The following is a 27673-nucleotide window of genomic DNA, read 5'->3' as shown; positions in this document are numbered from 1 at the left end:
TTCACAACTAGTCCCATAATGGTTGTGTTAGGCAGTCCTTTGAAGCTGTTTTAATGCATTTGAAAATACGAACATTGAAACTGTGAAAGCAATGTGATCATATACATTTTCAACTTGTGGATGATCTTAAAACATTTTTAGACTCTGTTGACACCTATTTTTAGTGTTCTCCACTTGGGATCTGATGCAGGAAAACTTTCTTAATATTAGGTGTAAACAGAGCTATATAGGTTAATAGGTACAGTAAATAGGTTTCAACATGATTTTTAAATGTTTCAGACAAATGTTAGATTAACCAACATAGGTGCATTGGAAAAAAAAAACATGCCTCTACCTACATTTTTGCTCCAAAAACATTTTGATACAATTCACTGCATTTTCCATCTGATTTCCATTCCTTTTTACATAAATTATGATTATGGCAGATTATAAATGAAAAAATGCTTATATGGCTTATCTGATACTTGAACAATACTAAGTTATTACTTTAAAACACTCTACCACAGCGCATGATTTGTTAAAAAAAACACATATGATGTTTCCATCACATAACCAGCTCAGTATGCATGGCTTTTCTGACATACAGTAGTAAACTTCTTAGTTGCTCACCTGGTATAGCCTCGCACTTATGACACAGAACACTCGGGTATGAGTCCCGTGAAACACTAGTCATGATAAAAGAGCTGAAAGACTTGTAGAAATAAATTAAAATAACATGGTTTCTTCAGCAAACACATTTGCTTTTGTTAACACTATCGGTTAGGTTTAAACTTTCAAACACAATAGAGCTTTAACCTTACATGGTAACTCACTAGACATTCCAAATTGCCCCAACCAATGATGAGCGCTACTCACTTGACATTTCAATTTGAAACTATTGCGAAATGTTCAAGAAGCAGCATAATGTTGTTAATTATTTGTATTTATTAATTAATTTATTTTTAATGAGGTTGTAAGAATCTAAAGTTAGGCCTTGCTTGTTCTCCTTAGTGATTAGTTGGTGATACAACATTAAAATTGGCATGAAATGGAAATTGTGATTATCTTTTCTTTGTGACCCATATATCTGAGTAAAAAGGCTTCTTAAATTAGAAAACATGTAGGGTGGGACTTGATTGTATCCATTGGGAATTGATTGGATCATTGGGTCATTGTTGTTTGCTACTTGCTGCATGCAATCTCATATGCTTGACAGGTTGATTGAGGATAGAAATAATAATAATTGTAATAATAATAACAACTAATAAATAATTTAGAATAAAATATTAGAATTTTACATTTTGATTTCATACTGACTTTAAAGCATAATGCATTTAGATAACACACATTAGCTAGCTTTGAAAGTGATGCTAAATTACAATATACATTGCACAAGGTGAACCTTCTATGCCTAAAATTACCCTTACATTTAGCATTTAATTCTTTAGCATGCATATTCGACTCCCAGGTAAATAATAATTTCCACACTTGCTTTGGCAATATTGTATGTTAAACAACCTTGTCAATAACATATTTTGAAATACTCTTTTGAAGTTTTCAAATTAAAATACTTTTCTACAATTTCAATTCCCTTGACATACTGAAAATTACAAAATAAATAAAAAAATAAATAATGCTCTTTACTCAAAACTCACTGTTAAACCACAATCGAGTGTTTGTAATATTGATGATTATGATCACATAATGAGACAAAAGCACTGGAAGCAGCTAATGCTCACTAGATTGCAAAATTCACAGGAAAATTAATAGAAAAAACGTTTCTCTCTAAAGAAGTAAAAATGTGAATTTTAAGAAGTGCAATGGTTAAAGTTAACTAATTACTGCTGACGGAGTAATAAGAAGAGTAAACATTTCTTTTTGAGGAGTATCAGGTAATGAGTAGATAATTATATATTTTTTTCAAATAGATTAAGATTTTTGGTCCCACTTTATATTAGGTGGCCTTAACTACTATGTACTTACATAAAAAAATAAGTACAATGTACTTATTGTGTTCATATTGTATTGGAAAACACTTTTGCTGCTATTGAGGTGGGATAGGGGTAAGGTTAGGGAGAGGGTTGGAGGTATGGGTAAGTTTAAGGGTGGGTTAAGGTGTAAAGTATGGGTCAACAGTGTAATTATAAATGTAATTATAGAAATTAAATACAGATGTAATTACATGTAGTTTTTTTTTAAATATAAGTAGGACCTACAATGTAAAAACATGTATGTACACAATAAGTACATTGTACTAAATTATTAATTAAAATGTAAGTACATAGTAGTTAAGGTCACTTAATATAAAGTGGGTCCAGATTTTTTTTTTAAATTAAAATATTTTGTCTATAATTTCGTGTCAATATAAATATTTACAATTCCCTAGTCAGATTTCTAGTCATTTGGCGGTGCTGTTACAGGTTGTCAACACTAGGCTAATGGCCACACCTTTCTGTGATTCTTACTATGGCCAGGGCCCGCTCATCGGCTTTAAATCATCCGCCCCACATACACAGAAACACAAACGCGACACTCACCCCGCACAAACGGATATATCCCCGCACAAACATCGTTTAACAGTGTTTGCTTAGCTGGAAATACAGAGAGATGCGCACTCATTCCGCCTGCATATAACGGCATAACGGCATCTTGCTGTGGTTGGGTGAGCGATACGAATGGTCGCTCGTGCGCGCGCGCTCTCACTCCCTCTCTGCTCCTGACGTCAGCGAGATTGTCTCGAGCCGAGCGCTCTCTCTCCATACTGTCCCTCCATTGTACGCACGCTAACGATGCCAGCGCTCGAAACCACCGCTGCCGCCGCCCAATAGAGACCTCCCAGCCCGAGGACAGAGCACCACGAGCCCGCTACACAGTGCGAGAGCGCGCGCAAGAGACTTATGTTCCAGCCCAACGTTGTCTTTTGCGGGATTTAATGCTCTAGCTAGTCGCCGACAGGGAGAGAGAGAGAGAGAGAGAGAGAGAGAGAGAGTGTGAGAGAGGGATAGGGACAACCTAAGAGAGGGATAAGGAAGAAACACCGAGGATATTTCTCACCAGGACCGATTTGGAGATAAAAAAGTGCCGAGGTTCATCTAGCCATGGGATGTACACTGAGCGCAGAGGAAAGAGCGGCTCTGGACAGGAGCAAAGCCATCGAGAAAAACCTCAAAGAAGACGGAATCACTGCTGCTAAAGATGTGAAATTGCTCCTGCTAGGTAAATGCGGAGTGGAGCCAGTCAAATCTAGCTGAATCCTACACATCGCAATGTCTCATCCGATGAATGCACACATATGGGATCTCTTCATTTTGACAGGCGATCTTACTCCCTTGTGTCTGTCTCTTCTCCACAGGGGCTGGGGAATCTGGGAAAAGTACCATCGTGAAACAGATGAAGTAAGTGGCATGTTTTAAATGACATCCATCAGTCAGTCAGTCAGTGTGCGCTGTGTGAGACACACGACCCCCCCCCCCCCCCCAACACACACACACACACACACACACATCCTCGATTGCTTGATGGCGAATTCTTAGGTCCGCCATATTTTCAAGGAGCCGTCTCTCTCCACTAGCGTGTTATATACATTGTAGCCGTGACGTGATGATATGATGTAGCAGATCCGCAGTATGTATATTGGTGGGTTCGGGAAGACGAGGCGCCGTCGATGTGCTGTTCACGAAAATGGTGCTGAAAGTCAACTGGGGAGCCGTGTTTCTAAGTCTTAATGCTCCATTGGAGTCCACTGACTTCACACCCGAGTAACATCACCACACTCCACCCCGATTTCGCTTCATCGTCTAGGCATATATGTCTCTGATGTCTTCCTGTGCATTTGCTTTTATGACAAACGACAGAAATGAATCAAATATAGGCTATATACACTTAAAGATATATATAGCTATAAGCTACTGGGCCCTTCTGACAAAGAAATAAATGGCGGTTCTTTAGATTTTACTATAATGCAGCATTCTTTTAGAGATTAATATGTAATTTTACCTGAATTATATGCAGTATAAACCGATAACTGGCTTGACCCATAGCCTATATTTTTACCCCCCTTCCCATCCCCCCCATTTTTACCGATATCCACACTTTTCTACACGACTGGTTATCGGTTCTTTATGACTGGGTCCATTGATAAATGGTGTCCCCTTAATGGTACTCATTTTAATGTTCAAGATGTTATATAGCAACCATTCATTTTCAGTAAATAAATAAAAAAAGTTTTAAACGGTCTGGCTCCAAAATAATTTTTCTACCATGTAAATTCGCATAAATATAGTTATGAATAATAATAAAATAATCACAATGCATGTTGTTTTATTTTTATACTATCAAAAATCACAAATAAAATCATTAAAATTATTCTTCATATTTAATTTTTCACTTGTAAAAGTCATTTATTGGTAAAAATCCTAAAAAAAAAACTATCACTCGCTTTCTACTATATGCAGTTAATACGGAGTGAAGAACCTTCTGTTAACTGAGAATGGTGAAGGCAGAGCATATATGGCAAATGGTGCCTGGAGATAATGCTGTCGGCAGTGTGTGCATGGCGTTGGTGCAACATGAACAGGCCTTATGCGTTTGCAGTCTGTTGGGTTGATGCTCATAGTGAAGGAAGAAGGTTTGACACCCAACCAGCTCAACTTCCTCAAGGCCATTTTTATGCAATGACTTTCTCTTTACGCTTCACTGAAAACGATCTGTTCTTGCGGTGTGCGAATGTCTTATTAAATGCAACTCCTCTAGTTATTTCCCTCTTTGACTTGCTTTACAGTAATCTATTTATATGGTCACTTTCTTTGGACGTGGTGTATGGTGTAGAATATGTATAAGCTAAATATGTATATGATTACTGATAAAAGATGTTAGATTGTAAGTGAGATTTTTATGTGTCGAGCTGTATCAAGCGTAGTTTATTGCTCAATGCAAACCATTCGATGAAGAAACGCCTCCACGAACTGCCTTTGTCTAATCGAAATCTATAGCCCTCAGAAAATGTCCTTTTATATTTGCTCTTGATATGATGTAATATTACGGTTCGTTTGTAATGCATTGTGATGGAAAAACGCATGAAATTAGCGCGGGCATGTTCTGAAATAATGCATCGGAGGATTTCAGGCGGTTACAGTGGTGGACAGCGCCCAGCAGAGTCTTTTTCTGTGATCGGCTTTCTTCGGCCATTTTCGGTTTTCTCCGTCGTTAAGAGCGTTGTGACTTGGGCGGGAGGGAAAACAGGGAATGGATTAATGCGTCGTTTGCGCTGGCAACACGTGCTCAGAGAGAGGCGCGGTCTGTTTCGTTTTCCCCAAACACCTACCTACGTTGTTTCTTTTGTATTTCATCTGTGTATTAATGTTTAATGTTTAATGTCATAAATACAATACTTAACTTTGGACAATAGCGCAATGAGCAAAATCAGCTGACTAGCAGAGTCAGAAATTAAGCTGGGCAAAAAAGCAAATGAATTGCCCATTCATTTAATATGGTTCAGAAAATGTACCTGTTCCTCTTATTAAACATTTTATATTTCAATATACTGTAGCCTAGTTTTTGTTTTGTGATATCTTGTACATTATTTACAGCAAATGTTAAATTTGATGTGTATTTCTGTAACATTGCCAATCTCATTGACAATTCCGGCAATTAATAAATCTGACTGTTGATTTTATGATTAATAAACAACAAGTGAGAAAATTAACTTCAGGTTGTATATTGTCTCTAAATATAATACGTTTATTTTTGGCAGTGCTTACAGAATGAGTTAAAAAATGATATAATTTATTTTTTTCAGTTTCGAATTGCTTGGTCAACTTAAATTAATTACAGTATTTACTACTGTGCTTTTAAGTCATTGTTGCTAATGCCTCATGCATATTTCTAAGTCATCCAAAGAGTGATGACTCTTTCCTCTCTAAGGATTCATTGTTGCTCTGATGTGCTTAATTGGGTAATAAGTGTGTCTCATGATGGAGCTGGTAAAACGGTTTGGGTCCTAAAGGAGCACAGTTTGTAGCTCTGGGCTTCTTACTGTAATGTGCCATGAATGAGTACAGTATTCTGTATTGCATGGCTTGAAAACGGCGGATGAAACAAGGAGGTTTGCACTTAACATGTCAGAGTAAACCAGGGAACTGGGTGAAGTGTGAAAGATGTTGAGAGAGAGAGGGCGCAGAATGAGGAGGGGTGATGTTGGTAAACCCTGTGATTATGGTGTAGTTTTCTAGGCAGGCAACAGTGCTTCCATCTGCTTCATTAGTTCAGTGTGAGAGGGGAGTGTTTAAGTGTCTACAGGCTCTTAGTAGGTGATCACATCACAAATACTCAGGTCTCTCTCTTTCTGTCTGTTCCTTACTCTCCTCTTCCTGGCACCTAGTCATATGGGAATGAAATATGAACAATTGAAGGTGTATTTTGTGGGTTGGGGGAGAGAGTAAAAATGTGAGTAGATGGTGATAAGAGCAGTTTCCACACCCACACATGTTATGCATGGATGATCAAAAGCAGCCTTCAGAAAGCAGATAAAATATATTATGATGAGTTCTAAGGTATGATTTGTGCACTGAAAATCCTTTACATGCTGATTGTGGCATATTAAAGCTGTATATGTCATCAGGTCCTGTTAAACATGTTAGGACTAGGCATTGCTGACTAGTTGACTAAATGCTAATATTTTGTGCAGTACTGCTTAAAAGTTGGGGTCAGAAAATGTTATTTGGAAAGAAATGAATACTTTTGGAAGCTATGACACAATCAAAACTGTCATTAAAAACATTTAAACGTTTCAAACAAATTCTTAAAAAAGAAAAATTAACCAAAACATTAAGCAGCACAACTGTTTTCAACATTAAAAATAAGAAATGTTTCTTGGCACCAAATTATCATATTAGAATGATTTCTGAAGGATCATGTGACATTGAAGACTGGAGTAATGGCTACTGAAAATTTAGAAGCCATTAAAATAATTACAAATATAAAATATATGAAAATATAAAACAGTTATCTTAAATTGTAGTAACATTTCACAATATTACAGTATTTCTTTTATTTTTTTCAAATATATGCCTTGATGAGCATAAGAGACTTAACAAAATCAAAATCAATTCTTTTTATTAAAAAGCTTTGGAGCAAGTTTGCATTCACCAAAGTTATAATAGAACTGTGCCGATGTTGCGGTTAAAGTTAAGATATAGAGCTTGTTTGTGTGAAAGTGAAAATACAAGCCGAACGTCTTGCAAATCACTCTCAAACTAATCTAAAAATGGAGATGGGAAGAAATGTCCATAACACACTCCTTGCAAATAATGTTGGACTTGCCAAAAAAAAATGCTGACAATGTGGAGAGTATTTTGAGCCACATAGAGTAAATATTGACTAGATTACTTTTCTTCTGTAGTAACAATGAGTTATGAAAGCCGTAATTAAGACTAGTTCCCCATCTAAACAATGTCGGTTCTGTTGTCTAATCTGTGAACTGTAATCCAAGGCCACTCCTCATATTATCCTTTAAAAGCAGACTTCTGCTGCTGGATAAACTGGATAGGATTAAAACTGTTTGTTTTTTCTAAAGTGATCTCTGCAGTATGCAATATGCTGGGCTGTCCTGTAGCTGGCTAATTGAAGGGTTGAAGCAGAGGACTCAGCTGTTCAGTTATACTCCATCTGCACTGCCATGAAGCTAAACTCTGGCCATGTACTTGAGTAGCAGAGCAAAAAACATCATGTCTCTAGTGTCTAGAACATGTTATGTGTTGAGTTATTGGTATCCGATGAAGGTTTAGGTGAGGAATACTGTAAGATACAGCAATAATAGAGGCACAGTGCAGTCGAGAGTGTTTCACTTCTCCAGGAAGCGGGACTTAAGCTTTAAAGCAGTCTAAATTTCAATTGCGTCACTCTTGAGCTGAATATTTATAAATAATAATAAGACTTTTGCTCTTGTTATATGTGTGTGTGTACATTCAATACATATCTATTTATTTTGGTTTGGCTAGTTTTTTTATTATGTAATTTAAATTTTAATAATGACTGTTCATAGATTATCAGCCATAACATGAAAGCAATTATCTGTTTATTGGTGTTGAAGAACATTTCAATATCGATGCAGCCCTTGAGATATGACATTTTCATTTTATGAAGTGCAGAAATGGTAAAGTAAATCCATTACTTAAATACATATTTGGTTCAAAATCATACATATACTGTGTTTGGTTCCTTTAGTTAGCCTTTTAATAGTAGGTGTATGCTCTGACCCCAATGGGTATAACTTGGACCTTTCAGATGTATTGTACAAAGGTTCAAAGCAGATGTAAGTTGTAGAGGGCTGTTTGGGTGGGTAAAGACAATTTTAATGCAAAGAAATTAAATTAACATTAACACAAAGCACCCTTGCTTGCAACTGCTGTACTGCTGGCTCTGTTATTGGCAACTGCAGTACAGTAGTGTGCAGTATGCAGATTACAAGGCCATTTACGCTACGGCTTTACATCGATTTTCCACTTGGAATCTTACTATAGAAAGATTAGATATTTTAATGAACCATGTGCAGCAAGTGCAGTTGGTTTAGCTGGGACTGTGACACACTTGCAAACCACAATGTGTGTGTTTGGGGAAGCTCTGAGTCACTATAGAAGGGGAAAAGGAAGGAGCTCTGATGAAACACACAGGCTGGTGAAATGAACTGTACTAATGATAGTTTCCCAGTCCATTTGTGCTTCTCTCTCTGTCAGTGATCTTCTTACTGTCCCTCTGTAATAGAGGGGTTTTCAGTGTCTTGCTGATGTGATTGGAGTTGACTGAGCACAGGGAGAACAAACGGTTCTCATGTATTAATTTCCCAAAGCTCTGGCTGTAATACTCTGCCGTGATCCCCTCTGACTTGGCCCACAGACACTGTGTGACTTTCAACAAGACAAACCTCAATTATTTTTGCCTTTTGCATCTGATTTGTGAATGCTACTGTGTACTGTATGCAAAGCCATCAAACCCACAAATTCAATTAAACATGTAAAATTCAGATCACATATACAGTACTATAATGCCCATGGTTTCTAGTGTAAAAACAACTTGCCAAAAAAAACAAAAAACCATTCTTTAAGCCAGCTCTGTTATGGCTATCATAATTAAAAATAAATGCAAGAAGAATGAATGAAGTAGGGTCGATTGTTGCATCAGATTTTTTAGGTGCAGTTTGCAGCATACGTTATAAACATTATAATCAATCACATGTTTCAATTGAGCTTATGAATGTGATGTCCAATCTTTTGATTCGTCACCATGGAGAACTCTGGAATTGTTCAATGCGATCGCTCACTGACTGTGAATTTGTAATTCCACATTCTCTCTTCATCGTAAACAAGAAAGTGCAGAGAAGATGTAAGTTAGAGAGTCAGTTTGCAGTTTGACTGAAGTCATGGAGAGCTTCAGTATTCTTTGCACACTTTCTTTAAATACTTTTTTGCTAGTGACCGTTTTGTTTTTCATGCTACTGAAATGACCAGTGTGAAGTCTTGATTTTCTAATTAGTAAAATGCAATAAACAAATTCATAAATTGTTCTTAGTTTGTTTTGTCTGTAGCCAGAATTTAACATGCTTTTCCCCCACAAAAACGTTCTATTAAATGACATTATTAATTTTTTTTTTTACAATATTCCCCTCTAATGAGTTTTTTTAATTTTTATTTACAGACTATTTACTTCATGCATTTATACATGTAAACAAGCACAGTCTGTGTAAATAAACAGGGATCAAATATGAATGTTTTAAAATTGGTCACTGAAAAATGGTCAATTTATATTATTCTTTAACATAACTAGTTGATCTTTAAAATGAGAATATTGGTGGTATTTTGGGAACTAAAAAACACAATATTTGGAAATAAAACCCTACTCTTTGTTTCGACCTGTCTTAAGTAGTCATATCCTTTACCTGTGTTTATACTTACGATTATTGCACAGTAATTCTGTTCTCATTTATTGTGAATAAAAAAAATTAAATAAAAAATAAAAAAACAGAGGAAGTGAGAAAGTGCTTAGCTACGGCAAAAAAGTTTCTCTTTTGCTATATTTTCTACTCTGTCACACAGCCAAGAAAATCGCCTTTTGTCTTTTCAGCAGCAAAACAGTGCATTTATCTGTTTGTGGGTTAGAGAGTAAATGCCTGAAGTTGTGCTGGATGAAAAATAAAGGATGAACAGTAGAGTGGGAAAAAATGAGGCCGGAATGTCAAGTACTTCCGTGAACCCCTCAGTGACCCTTGTCCTCCCACCGGTTCTTTGTTGCCACCCTCTCCACCTCTCTTGGTCTCTCTGTGGTGGGTCCATATGTACTTGCTGTGTGGAGAGTTCTGGCTGACCCATGTGCTGGTAATCACACAAAAGGCCTTTGTCTTAGTGAGGTGTTTGTCTTGAGCCATAAAGCAGATCCCACGCCAACACAAAAGAGCTTTATTAGGGAGGCAGTCAGGGTGGGTCTGCTCATCTGATCTGGGGTCAGCTGATTTACAGCATGGCAGTGCAATGTGAACTCTCCTTATGGTTGAATTATATAATATGTATCTGGATCAGAGTGGATAGTCCTTAATTAAAAATGTACTTGTGATGCAACTAAATATATTTATTATATAATTTGGATTTACATTTACTACTGTTAACAAGTTTGTTAATTAGTTTGTTAATTAGTCTGTAAAATGTATGTTTTTGAAAGAAGCCAAGGCTGCCAAATACAGTATAACAGTAATATTGAAATATTAGTCCAATTTATAATAAATGTTTCTCAAAGCCGAATCCAGGCGTCAGTGTCATGATTTTAATATGCTGATTTAATGCGCAAGAGTAATTTCCTATTATTATCAGTGTTAAAAACATTTGTGTAGCCTAATATTTTTGTGGAAAACTGCATTGTTCCATGATTCTTTGAAGATTCAAAAGAACATCATATATTTGACATTTATTTTAATTTGTGACAAAGTAAAAGTCTTTTGTCCCTCTTGACCAGTCCAATGCAGCATACTTGCTGAATAAAAATATTTATTTAAAAAAAAATATTACTGACTTTTCTATATCTTTTTATTTAGAAAGCTGTCCAGTGCCAAAAAGTACTTTAAGTAGTCTGTACAATTTTTGTTCTGTTTTCCAAATTCCAAAAGATAACTGTTTTTGTGAGAAACAGATTAAGAATTACTTATATTTTTGTTATATAACATATATATTGTTATATTGTATAACATATAACATTGTTATATAACGCTATATAACAGCGTACAGATTTGGAATGACTTGAGGGTGGGTAACAGAATTGTAATTTTCAGGAGAACTGACCCTTTAAATGTTAGAATGTGACATGCTTTTGTCTTGCACACCTATAGTTGTGGAAATAATTTCATTATTTGCAAGTGTTAGTGGGATACTGATGAAATGTCTGTTGTGGGGTGATGTGTGTGAAGAGTGTTAACTGCATCCTGCTTTGACTGCGTTTTGCAATGTGTTTGTATCATTGTAACCTTTACCTGGTGACTGTGAGTAGGTTTAAATTGGTCTGACTGTTGGCATTTTCCAGAAACTTTCAGCCCTTGGGAGCAAACACGTGAACACACACACACACACACACACACACATACACACACACACACACACACACACACACACACACACACACACACACACACACACACACACACACACACACACACACACACACACACACACACACACAGAAACACAAATGGAGCTTGGGTATTAAACAAGCAACTTTTAATTAAGGTATAATTGCAGATGCAGTAGGGACTCTGCCTGTGGCCTTTTCTTCACACAAACACACCGTGTGGAACATTTCTGCTTTTGCAGTGTCGCTTCCTTTTTACTGACTGAAAACTACAGATGCTGCCCCATCGCTTACGGTAATCACATGTAGAGTAATTTGACAGGAACAGGTGATGTTTTATCTCGTACAGTGAATAATGTGTGAAACTGTGGTCCATAACTAATGCAGGTGCTTTCAGCTGCTGTGTGCACGTTCCTCGGGTGAACGCTGAGGATGTGCTACCATATTTCATTTAACCAAATGCATTCCGTCCCTCTTTTCTTCACTCTGTTGCCATGGAGATGACAATGGCTGCCATAATTGGGGGGATGGGTAGTTACTGTGAACTGTGAATCAGAGGGAAAGTGGGAGTGAATCAGGGGTTTGGCTGTAGGGAGTGTACGGGAAGAAGGCTGAACATGTCTGGGTGTGAGTAATATTATGTATTCATGACCAGTCCATATTAATTTGCTAGCCTGGTACTAAAAACCACTTCATGCTTTTAAGCAAGATGAAATTAAAATGGACCCAATTTGCTTACTTATAAATGATTGGTATGATTCATTAGAGCATGATACTGTAGCTTACATTAAACATGTTAATGTAGATTTCTCCACTTACAAAATGACATTTCATTTCTGCTTATATAACCAAGCCAGAATGGGTGCAGAAAAAGTAATATTAGGTTTACATATTGCATAATGTAGGTATAAAGTGAAAAACTTTATGGGTAATCTGTCAAATCTCAGTGAATACATTTCTATATAATTTCCCACTAAATAGTCTGTTGAAATATGTCACATAATGGAAGCTGCTCTTCAAAGTCACCATGATATCAACACTGACAAATCTTATTTTTTATGGAAAATGTAATTGTTCCTCATAAGCAAATTATTCACGCACATCATTGTTTTTAAATGCATGTGACCTCATAATCTTTAACCAAAACATTAATTTCTCCTATCCCTCAAACTTGCATCTCTGACGACAACAACATGTTCACTAGCACAAGGGCAGGCTGATAAAGCCTCCCCTCCATAAACCTGTCACTTACATGAGATTGCAGTAATCAGCAAATGAGAACAATCGATTCAGTCAACTCCCAATGCAAAACTACATCCTGGCTTATATATATTTCTCATTCGAGAAGGCATTTCACTTGTACATACATCATAATAGAGAAGGAAAGACTATCACCGTTTCTGAGTAAAGGCCCATTCAGACCAAGGATGATAATTATAGCTATAAAGTTGTATGAAACGCTCTCATTCTATTAAAATAGGGAAATCCACATCAAAACTATAATGATATTGCTACAGAGAATGCTATCATCTGCTGTTGTAGATGCTAATATAGTTATTGTTATAGTTATCTTTGTAATTATCATCCTTGGTGTGGACTGGTCTTAGACAGAATGAAAGGTATTTGTATAATTTGCAAGTCTCAGTATGTTATGTAAATGCTGTTTAATTGTGCAAAATGGACTGAAACATCCAAAAGCCAGATGTGGTTTGTTGCTGAATTTCTTGATAACTAAATGCTAATGAGCTGACTCACTCTCTGCTGTCTAAATAGGCAGCATTCTAACCAGCATTGGACCTCATAAGTGAACAGTTTAGAATGCCCAATATGGGCAACAACTGCCTGTGCAACACAAATATTTATATGTATAGTGCACTTTAAAGGCTCCATTTATAGGCAGATCATGTTTTTGAAAAAAGGAAATATGGAAATTTTGAGTGTAATTGCTTTCCGTAAAACTCTCCACTTTTTCATTGTTCCTAAAGCTTGCTTTTGACATCATTCTGTGAGAAAGGGCGAGAGAGAAAATGAGATAAGAGAAGGAAAAGAAAGAGGGAGGGATATTATAGCCCTGTCACACTCATCCTGCTGTTTCATAATTGTAATTTCTCTCTGTAGTAGGGCTGGACAATTATGGCCTAAAATCAAAACCTCGATTAATTGAACATTTTACCTCGATTACGATTAATGAATGATTATTTTGTTTCTGTTTAGTTTTTTTGCCCTCATAGTTCACTGACAAGGTTTGTACTGTAAATATGATTGACTATAAGCAATTATTTTATCTATGTTCGTAGCATTTCTTACTAGGGTTGGGTATCATTTGAATTTTAGCGATTCCGATTCTGCTTATTGATTCCGATTCTTATCGATTCCTAGTTTCGATAAAAAATCCAATACAAAAAAAATTAAGTCAAATATTTAGATGTCAAACATTTTTACAAAGCATTCTGTTGCAGCTGATTAACATGAGCAAAAATCAGCAGCCTACAAAACACTGCAAGAGGAATTTTGCCTGTGATTAAAAAAATACCATAGCAAAAACAACTAGATTAATATAAATTTCAAATATTAAAGTGTTAAAGACAAGTAAACAGTCAGTAATAAGATAGGAACAAACAAATCAATTAGCAATATCATAAATAAATACAACTAAACAAAATTGCAGGTACATAAACTGTAAGTAAAAGTTTAAAAATACTACATAGTTTTCTTTTTATAAATAAAATAAAGATTAATCAAGTAAAGTTATTAAATATATTCAGTCAAGATCAGTGAATGATTTTCTTTTGTTCTTTGATTAACATTAATGACAGACAGCGCATTTATTAGGCTCTTTAAGCAAAAATACTGCACGCGTGTTTTCTTTCTCATCTGTTTATGTTCACGTAAGACAAAAACAGCTGCGTTTACGGTGATATACTGATGTAGTTTTCTGTATCGTAGTTTCGACTCGGAACAACCATTTCTACAGTTAAAATACACAGAACAGTCCGAGAACGGCCACAAACCGGGAACCCGCAGCGCAACCGCCGACCGCTGCTCTCTGTGCACGGGCTTGTGCTTCATGTGCGCTGCACACAAACATGCTATAATAAGTTTTGAGATTCTAAGCTACTTTAGTGAAAAATCACAGGACAGCGCTGACAACTAGTTTCTGTGTTCCTCTGTGAGCGCGCGATCTTCACAGCTACTGTTTATATGAGTGTTCGTGCCACAATGCAGCTGCGCGAACAACATGGTAGCTCGATATAATAATCATCTAATCGCTTGAATGTCCAAACCATAAAACAAATACAACTGACAAAGTTTAGTGAAGACGCAAGGCTCACCGCTCGCGTGACATCACTATGTGTTGAACCGGCATTCACCTCCGTGTTTTGCTTTTATGCCACTGACTGGAGAGAAGAGTCCTGTGGCTACACACGCGCTAGTATACTTTTAAGGGGGAAGTGTTAACAGGATTAAAAAAACGAAATAACCGACATGGGAAAATTACGTCGGTTAGAGGTTATGAATTTCGGTTTTGATTACTTTTCGATCAATCGTCCAGCCCAGCCCTACTCTGTAGTTTCCCTCCATTTTCTATGACAAGCATTTTTGTGAATTGATCTAATAGAACGTGACTCGCATACATCTGCACATAGCCGAAGCGACTGGCAGTGTACATGTTGGACAGATATTAACGGTGAGAGGTTGACCTGTGAACTTCCTAGGAGATTGAGAATGCAAACCCTGATTATTATTGCTATAAATAGATGTTCCTCCTGGCGTTTGGTTGGATAAGTGGCCATGTCCGGGGGGTGATGACAGAAACAGCACTCAAAACCACCATCAGGACAAAGGATTCTCTTACAGATGACATGACCCAGCTTTATGAGATAGGACTGAGAGGTATTGTGGGTTGCGGAATGTGTTTATGTGTGTGTGTGTGTGTGTTTGTGTGCGTGAGAGTTTTTGTATTTCTATTTTGGCTACCGGTGTGCATTCCTGAAATCCTTTAAATCATATTCCACCTCACAGCTTAAAATTAAACCCATGTAGCCATTTAGATTGGAGTGCTGCTTCTTAGATCATCTATATATTAGAACCATCTTCTCTTAACCTCATTGATCTGATAAACTGAGTTTCAAATGAAAGGTCGGGAGGAGAATGTTCATTTAGTCCTATCTATCACATTTTATTAAAAGCTGCGTAGCAAGCTCAGCTGACAACTTTTTATGGTATCCCTAGCAATATATATAACACTTTAGATTAGGGAACATGTATTCACTATTAGCTAAGAGTTTTCCCTCAGTAAACCCCCAATTTACTGCTTATAGGAAGTAAGGTAGTTCTTAAGTTTAGGTGTAGGCTAGTTTTAAGGGATCTAAAATATGGTCATGCAGAATAAGGCATTAATATGTGCTTTATAAGTAGTAAAAAACAGCCAATATGCTAGTAATATGCATGCTAATAAGCACCTAGTTAATAGTGAGAATTGTTCCTTAAAATAAATTGTTACCTATCATGGTGTCATACATTTTCTTCCATGTAGTAGAAGTAAAATGACTTTTTCACAAAAATACCATGAAAATGCACAATTTGTAAGATTTTCATAATAAAATATCCAAAAACCACTCGCACATTGTTATATATTTAATGCAGTTATCCCAAAAGTTCCCAAGGATTTATAAATCTAGAGTAGTTCCAATTTTAAATAATGGCGCGTCCAGGTTCATTGTCGCCTAACAATGACGTAATATCCGCGCTGTCAGTTTCCGCTTGTAGAAACTATGGCAACAAACATGGATGAAATTGCACATCATTGTTTTTAAATGCATATGGCCTCATAATCTTTAATCAAAAACATTAATTTCTCGTACCCCTCAAACTTGAATCTCTGACGATGACAACATGTTCAGTGGCATGAGGGCAGGATGATAAAGCCTCCTCTCCATTAACCTGTCATTCATATGAGATTGCAGTAATCAGCAAATGAGAACAATCGATTATAATGGTATAACTACTTTTACAGAATTAACTTAATTACTGAATTTCACTGGAAATATTTATTTTTTTACATAAATAAAGAACTGTATTTTCTTAGTCACTGTATTTTTTTAGTCACTTATTAAAGTAAGTATACATGTTACATTGTATTTCGGATTTTAAGAACAAGTGGAAAATGTGCTGAATGTTTTATTTCATCCAAGTGAAATTAGCAAGCAGTTAGACAGAATTTACAATCATTTTAAATGCAGACCCAGACACGAGTCGACACATGTTGCGCGCATGCATCAAGCCTCATCCATACTGCCAGATGCGCTCCTGGAGATTTGCGGTGCAGTGCCGCGTGCGAATATAACCGAGCATTACGAAACAGGCTGCATGAGTGCGGCAAGTCTGAATGGCTCGTCCATGACGTGGGATTCGTGCTGCGTGGGGAAGAGAGGAGCGAGTATTAGAAGCATTCAGAGACATAGGCTGTGTGTGCGGTCTTCTGAATTGGGAATATCGAACATGCAATAAGGGATGCTCTTGATATGCATTGTGACGCAGCACTTGCAAATTATGTTTTTTGTTCGTAGTCTGTCTTTTCGAAGCACAAGTTACATAACGTTTTTCTTTAGTTTTAATTTGCCTAACTATTGATCTGACCCTGTAGATGTCATAATCCCACTCTGTGTCTCTCCCGCTTTCAGTTTTTTTTATAATGGTGGGCATTTATGTCACACCCAGGGGCTGGCTATGCTTTAACTAAGCCACACCCCTTCTCAACTTCCACCTCGAGGAGGTCCCCAAACCCGACCCAATGGCCAAACAACACGAGAACAAGTAAGTGATAAAACAATCTTTATTTAAATATTTAAAAATAGCTTGGGGAATAGGGAAAGGGCAATTAAAACTAAACTCTGACTCGGCCCTCCAGATGGGCTATGGCCGGGAAGAGGTCAGGGAGCAAGGGGGCCACGGGGATCCGGGGCGTAGGACTCGGGCCCCGGCCTGAGTCTTAGGTATCCGTAGCGCCCTCCTTCTTCCTCCTCTTCGCTGAATACAGCTCACGGTAAGTACTGGTTCACACAGTTCGTTCTCGAGGTGCTCACTCTCTTTCTCTTCCTCCACAGGCAACGGGCTCTTTCTCTTTCTCCACAGGCAACGGCTGGGACACACAGGCACAGTTAATTCAGCTTGGTTTTGCTCTCACCTCTTCGCTGATTACAGCTCACAGTAAGTACTGGTTCACACAGTTCGTTCCTTGGGTGCTCACTCGCTTTCTCTTTCTCCACAGGCAACGGCTGGGACACACAGGCACAGTTAGTTCAGCTTGGTTCTGCTCTCACCTCTTCGCTGATTACAGCTCACAGTAAGTACTGGTTCACACAGTTCGTTCCTTGGGTGCTCACTCGCTTTCTCTTTCTCCACAGGCAGCGGCGTAAGTACAGGTTTCCTCAGTCTCTCCTCGTGTTACCCACTCTCTCTCCTTTTCTCTCCACAGGTATCAACTTGGGCACAATAGCACAGTTAGTTTGCTTTGAATGGCTCTCACCTCTGGGCTGGACACAGCGTACTGTAAGTACAGGGTTCGCTCTATTCCTCCTCGTGTTATTCACTCTCTCTCTCCTTTTCTCTCCACAGGTATCAACTTGGGCACAATAGCACAGTTAGTTTGCTTTGAATGGCTCTCACCTCTGGGCTGGACACAGCGTACTGTAAGTACAGGGTTCGCTCTATTCCTCCTCGTGTTATTCCCTCTCTCTCCTTTTCTCTCCACAGATATCAATCTCTTTCCTTTCCTCTCCACAGGTATCAACTTGGACACAAAACACAGTTACTCTGCTTTGGATGGCTTTCACCTCTGGGCTGGACACAGCGTACCGTGCTATCTCCGGAGATCTGAAGCACGCTCACAACATATACTGTACTGAACTAGGCTAGGACCAGCAATCTCCTTGTCCTCCCACGCCGAAGTGCGTGAAGGCGGGGGTTTATCTGACAGGACACACGGCAATACACAGCAGCCCACAGCAATATACAGCACCACGTCAAAATTATAGGTTTTCACAGCACGAAGACTCACCCACCACACTCAGTGTACGGAAAGGACACCCGTCTTCCTTCACTTCGCTTGGTTCGGATCTGGCGATGGAATATGCGGCCTAGCTAGTGATGTCGTCGTTGTGACTACTTCAATAAGTATTCCTTCGGCTCTCCCACCACACTATATTAGGGGTAGGGCCGCCCTCCTCCTCCTGGAGAGATCTACACAACGCCAGGTCAATATACAGGGCACTTTCGACTGGCTCTTAGTACTCACATCAATGCCACTTCCAATCCCCTTTTTCACGTCGTCTCAGTTCGCCGTATAATCTGTTCACTTCTCAACCTTTAAGGTTCGCGATGTCTTCACAATCATACAATTCCAGCCTGAGGGAGAGAGAGAGTTAGACAGCTACCAGCAGCGTACCAAGACGGGCACAACCCAGTGCTTCACACACACCAAAAAGAGCTTCCCAGACTGGGAAATAACTTGGCCTTAAGTACTGCCTTGTCCAGCGTATCCTCCAATTACCAACCGCTGTCCCTAACTAGGCACAGGTGCATCGAATTCCCTGATTTTCCTTCTTACGGCGCTACCGGAAGTTCCGGTGTTCTGTTTTTCCGGTCCGGGCGGAAACGCTTCCGGGCGGAACCAAACTTCCCGAATTTTGGTTCCGCCCCTAAAGATCGTCACCTTGTGACATCCTCCCCCGCCAATCCGTTCTAGTCCCTAGAACGTCCTCGGGCTGTCCGCTCCCCATAGCGGGCAGGGGGTCGGCCTCGGTTCTCTCGCTGGGATCGTCTCACTGGTGAATCGGGCTCAGCTTGTTCAGGGGCTGCTTCTGGTTCTCTCGGGGCGATCGGGGGTGGTGCCACCACGGGTCTCCCTGGTACCACAGCCCAACCTTCAATCCAGGGGGCCGCTGGTACAGGTTCCGTGGGGACTTCTTCCACGGCTTCAGGGTAGTTAGGGCATGGGCGAATCATGTTCCGGTGCACCACACGGTCGGGGCCTGACTTCCCTTCTGGCCGGATGGTATAGACCGGCTGCCCCGGCCTCTGCTGCCGGCAGACTACATAAGGGGTGGCCTCCCAACGGTCACTCAGTTTCCCCTTCCCCTGCCGCCGATTATCTCTCACCAACACCCTCTCTCCTGGCAGTAGAGGGGCTTCTCTAGCAGTCCGATCATACAACCGCTTACTTTTCTCTCCTGCCGTCTGTATCCTTTTTGACACCTGCTCGTAGGCGAAATGCAAGCGCTGGTGATGGCGCCCCACCCACTCCGTTACACTTGCTTCCTCTTGGTCGGCTATCACTCCTAGGACCAGGTCAGTAGGCATTCGTATGTGTCTGCCAAACATCAGGTAAGTGGGAGCGTAACCCGTAGTACTATGTATACTGTTGTTATAGGCCTGTAGGAGGTTTGGCAAGGCACTCACCCAATCGTCCTGCCGTTGTTGGTCCAAGGTCCCCAGCAGCCCCAATAGGGTCTGATTGAATCTCTCACAGCCGCCGTTCCCCTGAGGATGATACGAAGTGGTGTGAGTTTTCGTGCAACCGTACAACTGGCATAGTTCTCTAATTACCCTGGACTCAAAGTTGGCTCCTTGATCGGAGTGCAGAAACTCCGGGCATCCGAACGTCTGGAAGACGGCCCGCCATAAAACTGTAGCGGTGGTGGTTGCAGTCTGGTCGAGGGTGGGGATAGCCCAAGCGTACTTTGTGAACAAATCCGTTATTACCAAGATGTTCTGGTAGCGATCTCGTGGTCGGCCCAGTGTCAAGAAGTCCATAGCCATGATATGAAGGGGGGCCTTCGCATGGATGGGTACCATTGGCGCTCGGACCTCCCGTCTGGACTTAAACAATATGCATCTCGGGCAAGCTTGAATTAGGGCGTGCACCGATGCCTCTAGCCCGGGCCAAAAGAAGAATCTCCTAAGCAGGGACACGGTCCTCTCCTGTCCCTGATGCCCCAACTGGTTGTGGTACGCCGAAACTAAAGCCGTTACCTCATCTGCGGGTACCACGATCTGGCGTACTTCTTCGCCCAACTTCGGGTCACTGACCCTTCTGCACAAAACGCCATCTCTCAGCTCCAGCCTGTCCCATTGCCCCAGCAGCCTCCTCCCAGTATCCGTCTGGGCTAACCTCTCCGCTGGCGTCAGCCGTCGGCCCTGTTCCAGCCATTCTCTTACCAGCCGCACATCTTGATCCCTGGCCTGTCTCTCCCTCCACCGACGGGGATCCCATCCCCAGTTCTCAGGCACGGCCTCTTGTCTGCTGCCTGGTGCCTCTACTGCTCCTACCATATAGCCCTCCTCCGGGCTGGCCCCTCCGGGGCTTTCCGCTTCGGGCAGCCTTGAGAGGACGTCCGCGTTCGTGTGTTCACGCCCTGGTCGGTACTGTAGTTGATAGTCAAAGTTGGCCAGTTGGGCCACCCACCGCTGCTCCACGGCTCCCAGCTTCGCCGTCTGTAAGTGTACTAATGGGTTATTGTCTGTAATGATCGTCACCTTGGCACCCCAGAGGTAGTCTTTAAATTTCTCACTAAGGGCCCACTTCAACGCCAGCAGCTCCAATTTGAAAGAACTATAGTTCGCATCGTTCCTCTCGGCTGGGTGGAGGCTCCGGCTGGCGTACGCGATGACCCTCTCAACTCCGTCCTGCCGTTGAGCCAACACCGCTCCCAGCCCGAGATTGCTGGCATCTGTATACAAAAGGAATGGTTTTGTGAAATCTGCGTATGCCAAGATAGGGGCCTGTAGCAGCTCCTGCTTCAATGTCTGGAACGCCGACTCACAATTTGCATCCCAGTCTACGTTGGGCGACCCCCGGCCCCGGTTACGACCTGTGCCAACCAGCAACTGATTAAGGGGTTTAGCAATTTTTGAAAAGTCCTTTATGAAACGCCTATAGTATCCCACAAATCCTAAAAAGGATCGCACTTGCCTCACTGTCCTCGGGGCCTTCCAGTCCTTCACGGCCGATACCTTTCCAGGATCTACGGACACTCCAGCCGCACTGACCACGTGGCCCAGAAAGTTGACTTCTCTCCGTAGTAAGTGACACTTATTGGGCTGTAGTTTCAATCCGTACTTCTCCATGGCCCGAAAGACTTCCTCGAGGTGCCTCAGGTGTGAATCAAAATCTGGGGAGTAGACAATCACATCATCCAGGTAAACTAATACTGACTCCATTAACTGACCTCCCAAGCACCGCTGCATCAGCCGCTGGAAGGTGGCCGGAGCGTTACAGAGCCCGAAAGGCATCCGGTCCCATTCAAATAGTCCAAACGGGGTTGTAAAGGCAGTCTTCTCCCGGTCTGCTTCGGCCACCTGCACCTGCCAGTAGCCACTGGCCAAATCTAGGGTAGAGTACCATGCCGACTGCGTGAGGCTGGCAAGCGAATCTTCGACCCGTGGCAAAGGGAAAGCGTCTTTCTTAGTCACGAGGTTCAGCTTACGGTAGTCCACGCAGAATCTCCAAGCCCCCGTCTTCTTTTGCACCAGCACTATGGGGGCCGCCCACGGGCTGCTGCTTTCCCTAACAACTCCTTGCTTCAGCATGCCTTGCAGGAGTGTACGTACCTCGGTATACAAAGTGGGCGGAATTGGGCGATACCTCTCCCGGCTGGGCCCTGCATCCCCGGTAGGTATATGATGTTGTACCACCTGGGTGCATCCGTAGTCTTCGTCGTGGGTGGCGAACACATGCTGCCATCTCCGAAGGAGGGCCTGTAACTTCTGTGTCTGTGCTTGCTCTAAATCCTCCCCTTGTAACGACTCACCCGCCAGGTGGCTCGGCACACTCCTCTCCATACCACCCCATGGGGTGTCTACTTGTGTCAGGGCCACCTCGATGACAGTGGGGCACACCTGACGAAAACTAATATCCCTCTCTTCCCTTACTTGGTGGGATGTAACCGTTGTCAGACGGGCTAATCGTTGGTGCCGATGTAGTTGCACCGCGTATGGATGTACATTCCGTATCCTCACGGGGACTCTCCCCCGCCGGACCGTCGATAATCCTCGTGCCACTTCCACTTGTGGACAATCCACATGGGGCTCCACCAGCACCCACTCTTCTGGGCCCGCTCTTCGGGGCGGTACTCGCGCCCACACAACAGCCTCGCTTTTTGCGGGGACAGACAAAGCAAAACGACACATCACTCTTCCTACCTCTTCCTGTTCCCTGCGGACTTGGCTCATTTGCACCCTTCGACAGTCAGCTACCACACACTCCCACTTGGGCCTCTCTGCAGGTGGTATCTTCGATACGGGCCTAGCCCGAAATAGCTCTTCCCAGCAATCAGCGAGGACATTCATGCCCAACAGGGCTCGATGTGCACCCAGACAATGGTCTTGCACGATAATCACACCTTTCTGGGGGACCATCACTCCGTGAACCTCTAGGTCCGTCAATCGGTAGCCAATATATGGGATGTCGAGGCCGTTTGCGCCCTTCAGAGTAAGCCAGGGGGCCTCCGCCCCTGGTGCCCCTTGTTTCCCAAACACTTCTTCGGATAAACTCTCAGCAAACAACGTCACTTGGGAGCCTGTGTCTACCAGGCATTGAATCTCCTTGCCGCACACTCTCACCTTCGCCACGGGGCTACGCCCAATCATCTGGCTCCTAGAGCCATATCCTCTTCCAGGGTCTTCTCGAGGGGTCCCGGCCACACGACCCACAGTGGCCGGCCGACCTAAAAACCCCCTTCTGACGCCCTGCGGGGCCCACACTGACGGCTATAGTGACCTGGTTTGCCACAGCGGTTACAGATGGGTCGCCCTTGCTCGTCCCATTCGAAACGGGGCCGGTTAAAGTGGTTCGGGCGCCTGAACGGCTCTCGGCCTCCCTCTGAGTACACTCGGTCTCGGGGCGCCGGCCGTGGTTCCTCCCGCGCCCGTCCTTGGCGCAATTCTCCTACGAGGGCTTTAGACAGTTCAGACATCTGATCGCGGACATCTTTCAAAAGTTCAGCCTTCAGTGCTTGCTTCCAGTCAGGGCCTCCGGGTTGTGCTGGTGCTACTTCACTGACAACCGCACACACTGGGGAACCACTCACCTCAGTCTCATCACCTTCCAGGGCCAGTGCCTCTTTCTTCAGATCTTCGAACGTAAGACCCGGGTCCCTTCGAAACTGGATACGTAGGCTCTGTCTCACCGGACCCTCCTTCAACCCCAGAAGAAACGGGTCCCGCAATAGAGTCTCTCCATCTCCCAACCCGTGGTCCCGACGGGTCTGTAGTCGGGCGAATTGCTCTCGCAACCTCAGGGCGAAAGCTCTAATCGGTTGGCGGGGGCCCTGCTTACAATTGAAGAACTGGGAGCGAAGGACAGCTACGGGGGTGTGGTCACCATACTGTTCAGTGAGGAACTGGAACACAGTTTGGGCGTTGGCTCTAACGGCTTCGGGGGCGGCATGCACCTCTCGCCGCGCTTCTCCATCCAGGGAGTTTAACACAAATTGAAGCCGCTGGGCTGCACTAAGGCCCTGTAGGTCGGCCAAGTACTCTAGTTGAGCCTTCCATTCAGACAATCGTACCTCGGATTCTGTCCCCCCATATTTTTGAATCCAGGGGCTCCCCATAAAAACGGGCATGGCACGGGGTTGGGCTGAAAGCCCCGCGTTGTCGGTCATTGGACGACCTTGGTTACTCAACTCGAGGTGGAAACCCTGCCGACTACGCCAAATCTGTCACACCCAGGGGCTGGCTATGCTTTAACTAAGCCACACCCCTTCTCAACTTCCACCTCGAGGAGGTCCCCAAACCCGACCCAATGGCCAAACAACACGAGAACAAGTAAGTGATAAAACAATCTTTATTTAAATATTTAAAAATAGCTTGGGGAATAGGGAAAGGGCAATTAAAACTAAACTCTGACTCGGCCCTCCAGATGGGCTATGGCCGGGAAGAGGTCAGGGAGCAAGGGGGCCACGGGGATCCGGGGCGTAGGACTCGGGCCCCGGCCTGAGTCTTAGGTATCCGTAGCGCCCTCCTTCTTCCTCCTCTTCGCTGAATACAGCTCACGGTAAGTACTGGTTCACACAGTTCGTTCTCGAGGTGCTCACTCTCTTTCTCTTCCTCCACAGGCAACGGGCTCTTTCTCTTTCTCCACAGGCAACGGCTGGGACACACAGGCACAGTTAATTCAGCTTGGTTTTGCTCTCACCTCTTCGCTGATTACAGCTCACAGTAAGTACTGGTTCACACAGTTCGTTCCTTGGGTGCTCACTCGCTTTCTCTTTCTCCACAGGCAACGGCTGGGACACACAGGCACAGTTAGTTCAGCTTGGTTCTGCTCTCACCTCTTCGCTGATTACAGCTCACAGTAAGTACTGGTTCACACAGTTCGTTCCTTGGGTGCTCACTCGCTTTCTCTTTCTCCACAGGCAGCGGCGTAAGTACAGGTTTCCTCAGTCTCTCCTCGTGTTACCCACTCTCTCTCCTTTTCTCTCCACAGGTATCAACTTGGGCACAATAGCACAGTTAGTTTGCTTTGAATGGCTCTCACCTCTGGGCTGGACACAGCGTACTGTAAGTACAGGGTTCGCTCTATTCCTCCTCGTGTTATTCACTCTCTCTCTCCTTTTCTCTCCACAGGTATCAACTTGGGCACAATAGCACAGTTAGTTTGCTTTGAATGGCTCTCACCTCTGGGCTGGACACAGCGTACTGTAAGTACAGGGTTCGCTCTATTCCTCCTCGTGTTATTCCCTCTCTCTCCTTTTCTCTCCACAGATATCAATCTCTTTCCTTTCCTCTCCACAGGTATCAACTTGGACACAAAACACAGTTACTCTGCTTTGGATGGCTTTCACCTCTGGGCTGGACACAGCGTACCGTGCTATCTCCGGAGATCTGAAGCACGCTCACAACATATACTGTACTGAACTAGGCTAGGACCAGCAATCTCCTTGTCCTCCCACGCCGAAGTGCGTGAAGGCGGGGGTTTATCTGACAGGACACACGGCAATACACAGCAGCCCACAGCAATATACAGCACCACGTCAAAATTATAGGTTTTCACAGCACGAAGACTCACCCACCACACTCAGTGTACGGAAAGGACACCCGTCTTCCTTCACTTCGCTTGGTTCGGATCTGGCGATGGAATATGCGGCCTAGCTAGTGATGTCGTCGTTGTGACTACTTCAATAAGTATTCCTTCGGCTCTCCCACCACACTATATTAGGGGTAGGGCCGCCCTCCTCCTCCTGGAGAGATCTACACAACGCCAGGTCAATATACAGGGCACTTTCGACTGGCTCTTAGTACTCACATCAATGCCACTTCCAATCCCCTTTTTCACGTCGTCTCAGTTCGCCGTATAATCTGTTCACTTCTCAACCTTTAAGGTTCGCGATGTCTTCACAATCATACAATTCCAGCCTGAGGGAGAGAGAGAGTTAGACAGCTACCAGCAGCGTACCAAGACGGGCACAACCCAGTGCTTCACACACACCAAAAAGAGCTTCCCAGACTGGGAAATAACTTGGCCTTAAGTACTGCCTTGTCCAGCGTATCCTCCAATTACCAACCGCTGTCCCTAACTAGGCACAGGTGCATCGAATTCCCTGATTTTCCTTCTTACGGCGCTACCGGAAGTTCCGGTGTTCTGTTTTTCCGGTCCGGGCGGAAACGCTTCCGGGCGGAACCAAACTTCCCGAATTTTGGTTCCGCCCCTAAAGATCGTCACCTTGTGATATTTACACAGTTGGCTAGAGCAGTACTGATTAGGGAGAACAGAGGTGCACTCACTCTATTGGTTAGTACGACTGCCACTCAAGGCTGACAGTCATGCATATGCTCTGGAACAGAGTAATGCCGCATTCCAGGCAACCCGTAACCCTTGTTTTTCCAACCTTATACCTGTGAAAGTGCACTGGAATGGCAGTCAAACCCGTGACTTCCCAACCGTGAACTTGTACTAGATCGATGTACTCCAAGTTCCGAGTTATGATGTCAAACAGCACGTGAAACAACAATGGCAGCCCCTATGAATAATATTGCCTACGGATGCGGTGTTTATGCAAATGGTACACGTTGAAAAAACTATTTTAGGACAATGTAACATTGCAATAAAATTTATAATCTAGCTACAATTTCTTGTGCTCGAAGAAGTTTGGTATTACTCGCCTGGAACGCTTTAAAGTCATTAGTCGTGGTTTGAAGTTGTGATTTACAGGCTCAAAAACCTGCCTGGAACGTAGCATAATATCGCTTCCACATCGCAGGCTTTTGGGATTAGCAAATCGCAACGTCTCAAATCGTGATTTCGATTTGATTTCAATTAATCTCACAGCCCTACTTCTAAGTTTCAAAATGTGATGAAATATGATTTTATTCTTTTTTAATTGTTATTAAAATATCTGGAGAGTTTTATGGTATTGCAGCAGTTAGAGATCCATCTGTAATGGCTATATAGGTCCGGGTCTCTAAGAACCGAATACTGGATTGGCGAAACATCCATGCATTTAAGGGTTAAGCATTTATAACATGTGAGTTAAAATTGCTCACTATTTGGAAATTATTGCATTAAAATCACCCTTTTTATCCATGCATTTTAACTGCTTATCAATGATTTATAATGCATTTGTAAATGAGTTATTAGTCATTTATGAACACTTTATAAACCCCTTTTAAAGGGAACCTTACTGTAAGGTGTTACCATAATTTTAACAGTTTTAATTTAGATTTTAGTTAATAATAGCTAAAAACTAAACAAATACTTAACAAACATTACAGTCAGTTTCACACAAAAAGCTATTAAATGGCTGTGAAAGTATTTATTGACTCGTATTTATGGAAACTTTATGGACTACATTCATGGTGTTTTTTTTTTTCTTTTCATTTTTTTAATTTCAACAGTCCCAATCCCCATTCACTTTCAAATGGCGAAGATGAACTTGGACATTCTTAAAGAAAAAGAAGTAGGAAATTTATATAGGTTTGGTGTGACATGAAGAAAAAGTGATACAGTTTTGAAACGACATGAGCATGAGTATATGATGACAGAATTTTTAATTTTTGCTATCCATTGTACTGCACATGCACTTTATAT

The 27673-nt window shown here is 42.2% G+C and overlaps 1 protein-coding gene across 3 annotated transcripts in view; it reads left to right on the top strand.

Annotated features, from left to right (window-relative positions):
• The first annotated feature begins 2683 nt into the window (after window positions 1-2683).
• The window catches only part of LOC132156102 (guanine nucleotide-binding protein G(o) subunit alpha), a 99644-nt gene continuing 74654 nt past the window's right edge, over window positions 2684-27673 (top strand). Inside the window, exons 1-2 of one of the 3 annotated variants that reach the window (XM_059564960.1) lie at window positions 2684-3195; window positions 3332-3374. In XM_059564960.1, coding sequence (XP_059420943.1) covers window positions 3078-3195; window positions 3332-3374 — 161 coding nt within the window. In that variant the 5' untranslated portion in view covers window positions 2684-3077. The remainder of the gene's footprint in view (window positions 3196-3331; window positions 3375-27673) is intronic. The other 2 variants (XM_059564961.1, XM_059564959.1) reach the window with 2 other exon arrangements.

The sequence above is a fragment of the Carassius carassius genome, chromosome 13 (genome assembly GCF_963082965.1).
Source record: "Carassius carassius chromosome 13, fCarCar2.1, whole genome shotgun sequence".
In the NCBI taxonomy this organism is placed as follows: domain Eukaryota; kingdom Metazoa; phylum Chordata; class Actinopteri; order Cypriniformes; family Cyprinidae; genus Carassius; species Carassius carassius.
The sequence above is the reverse complement of the archived record's forward strand: the minus strand, read 5'-3'. Positions and strand labels throughout refer to the sequence as shown.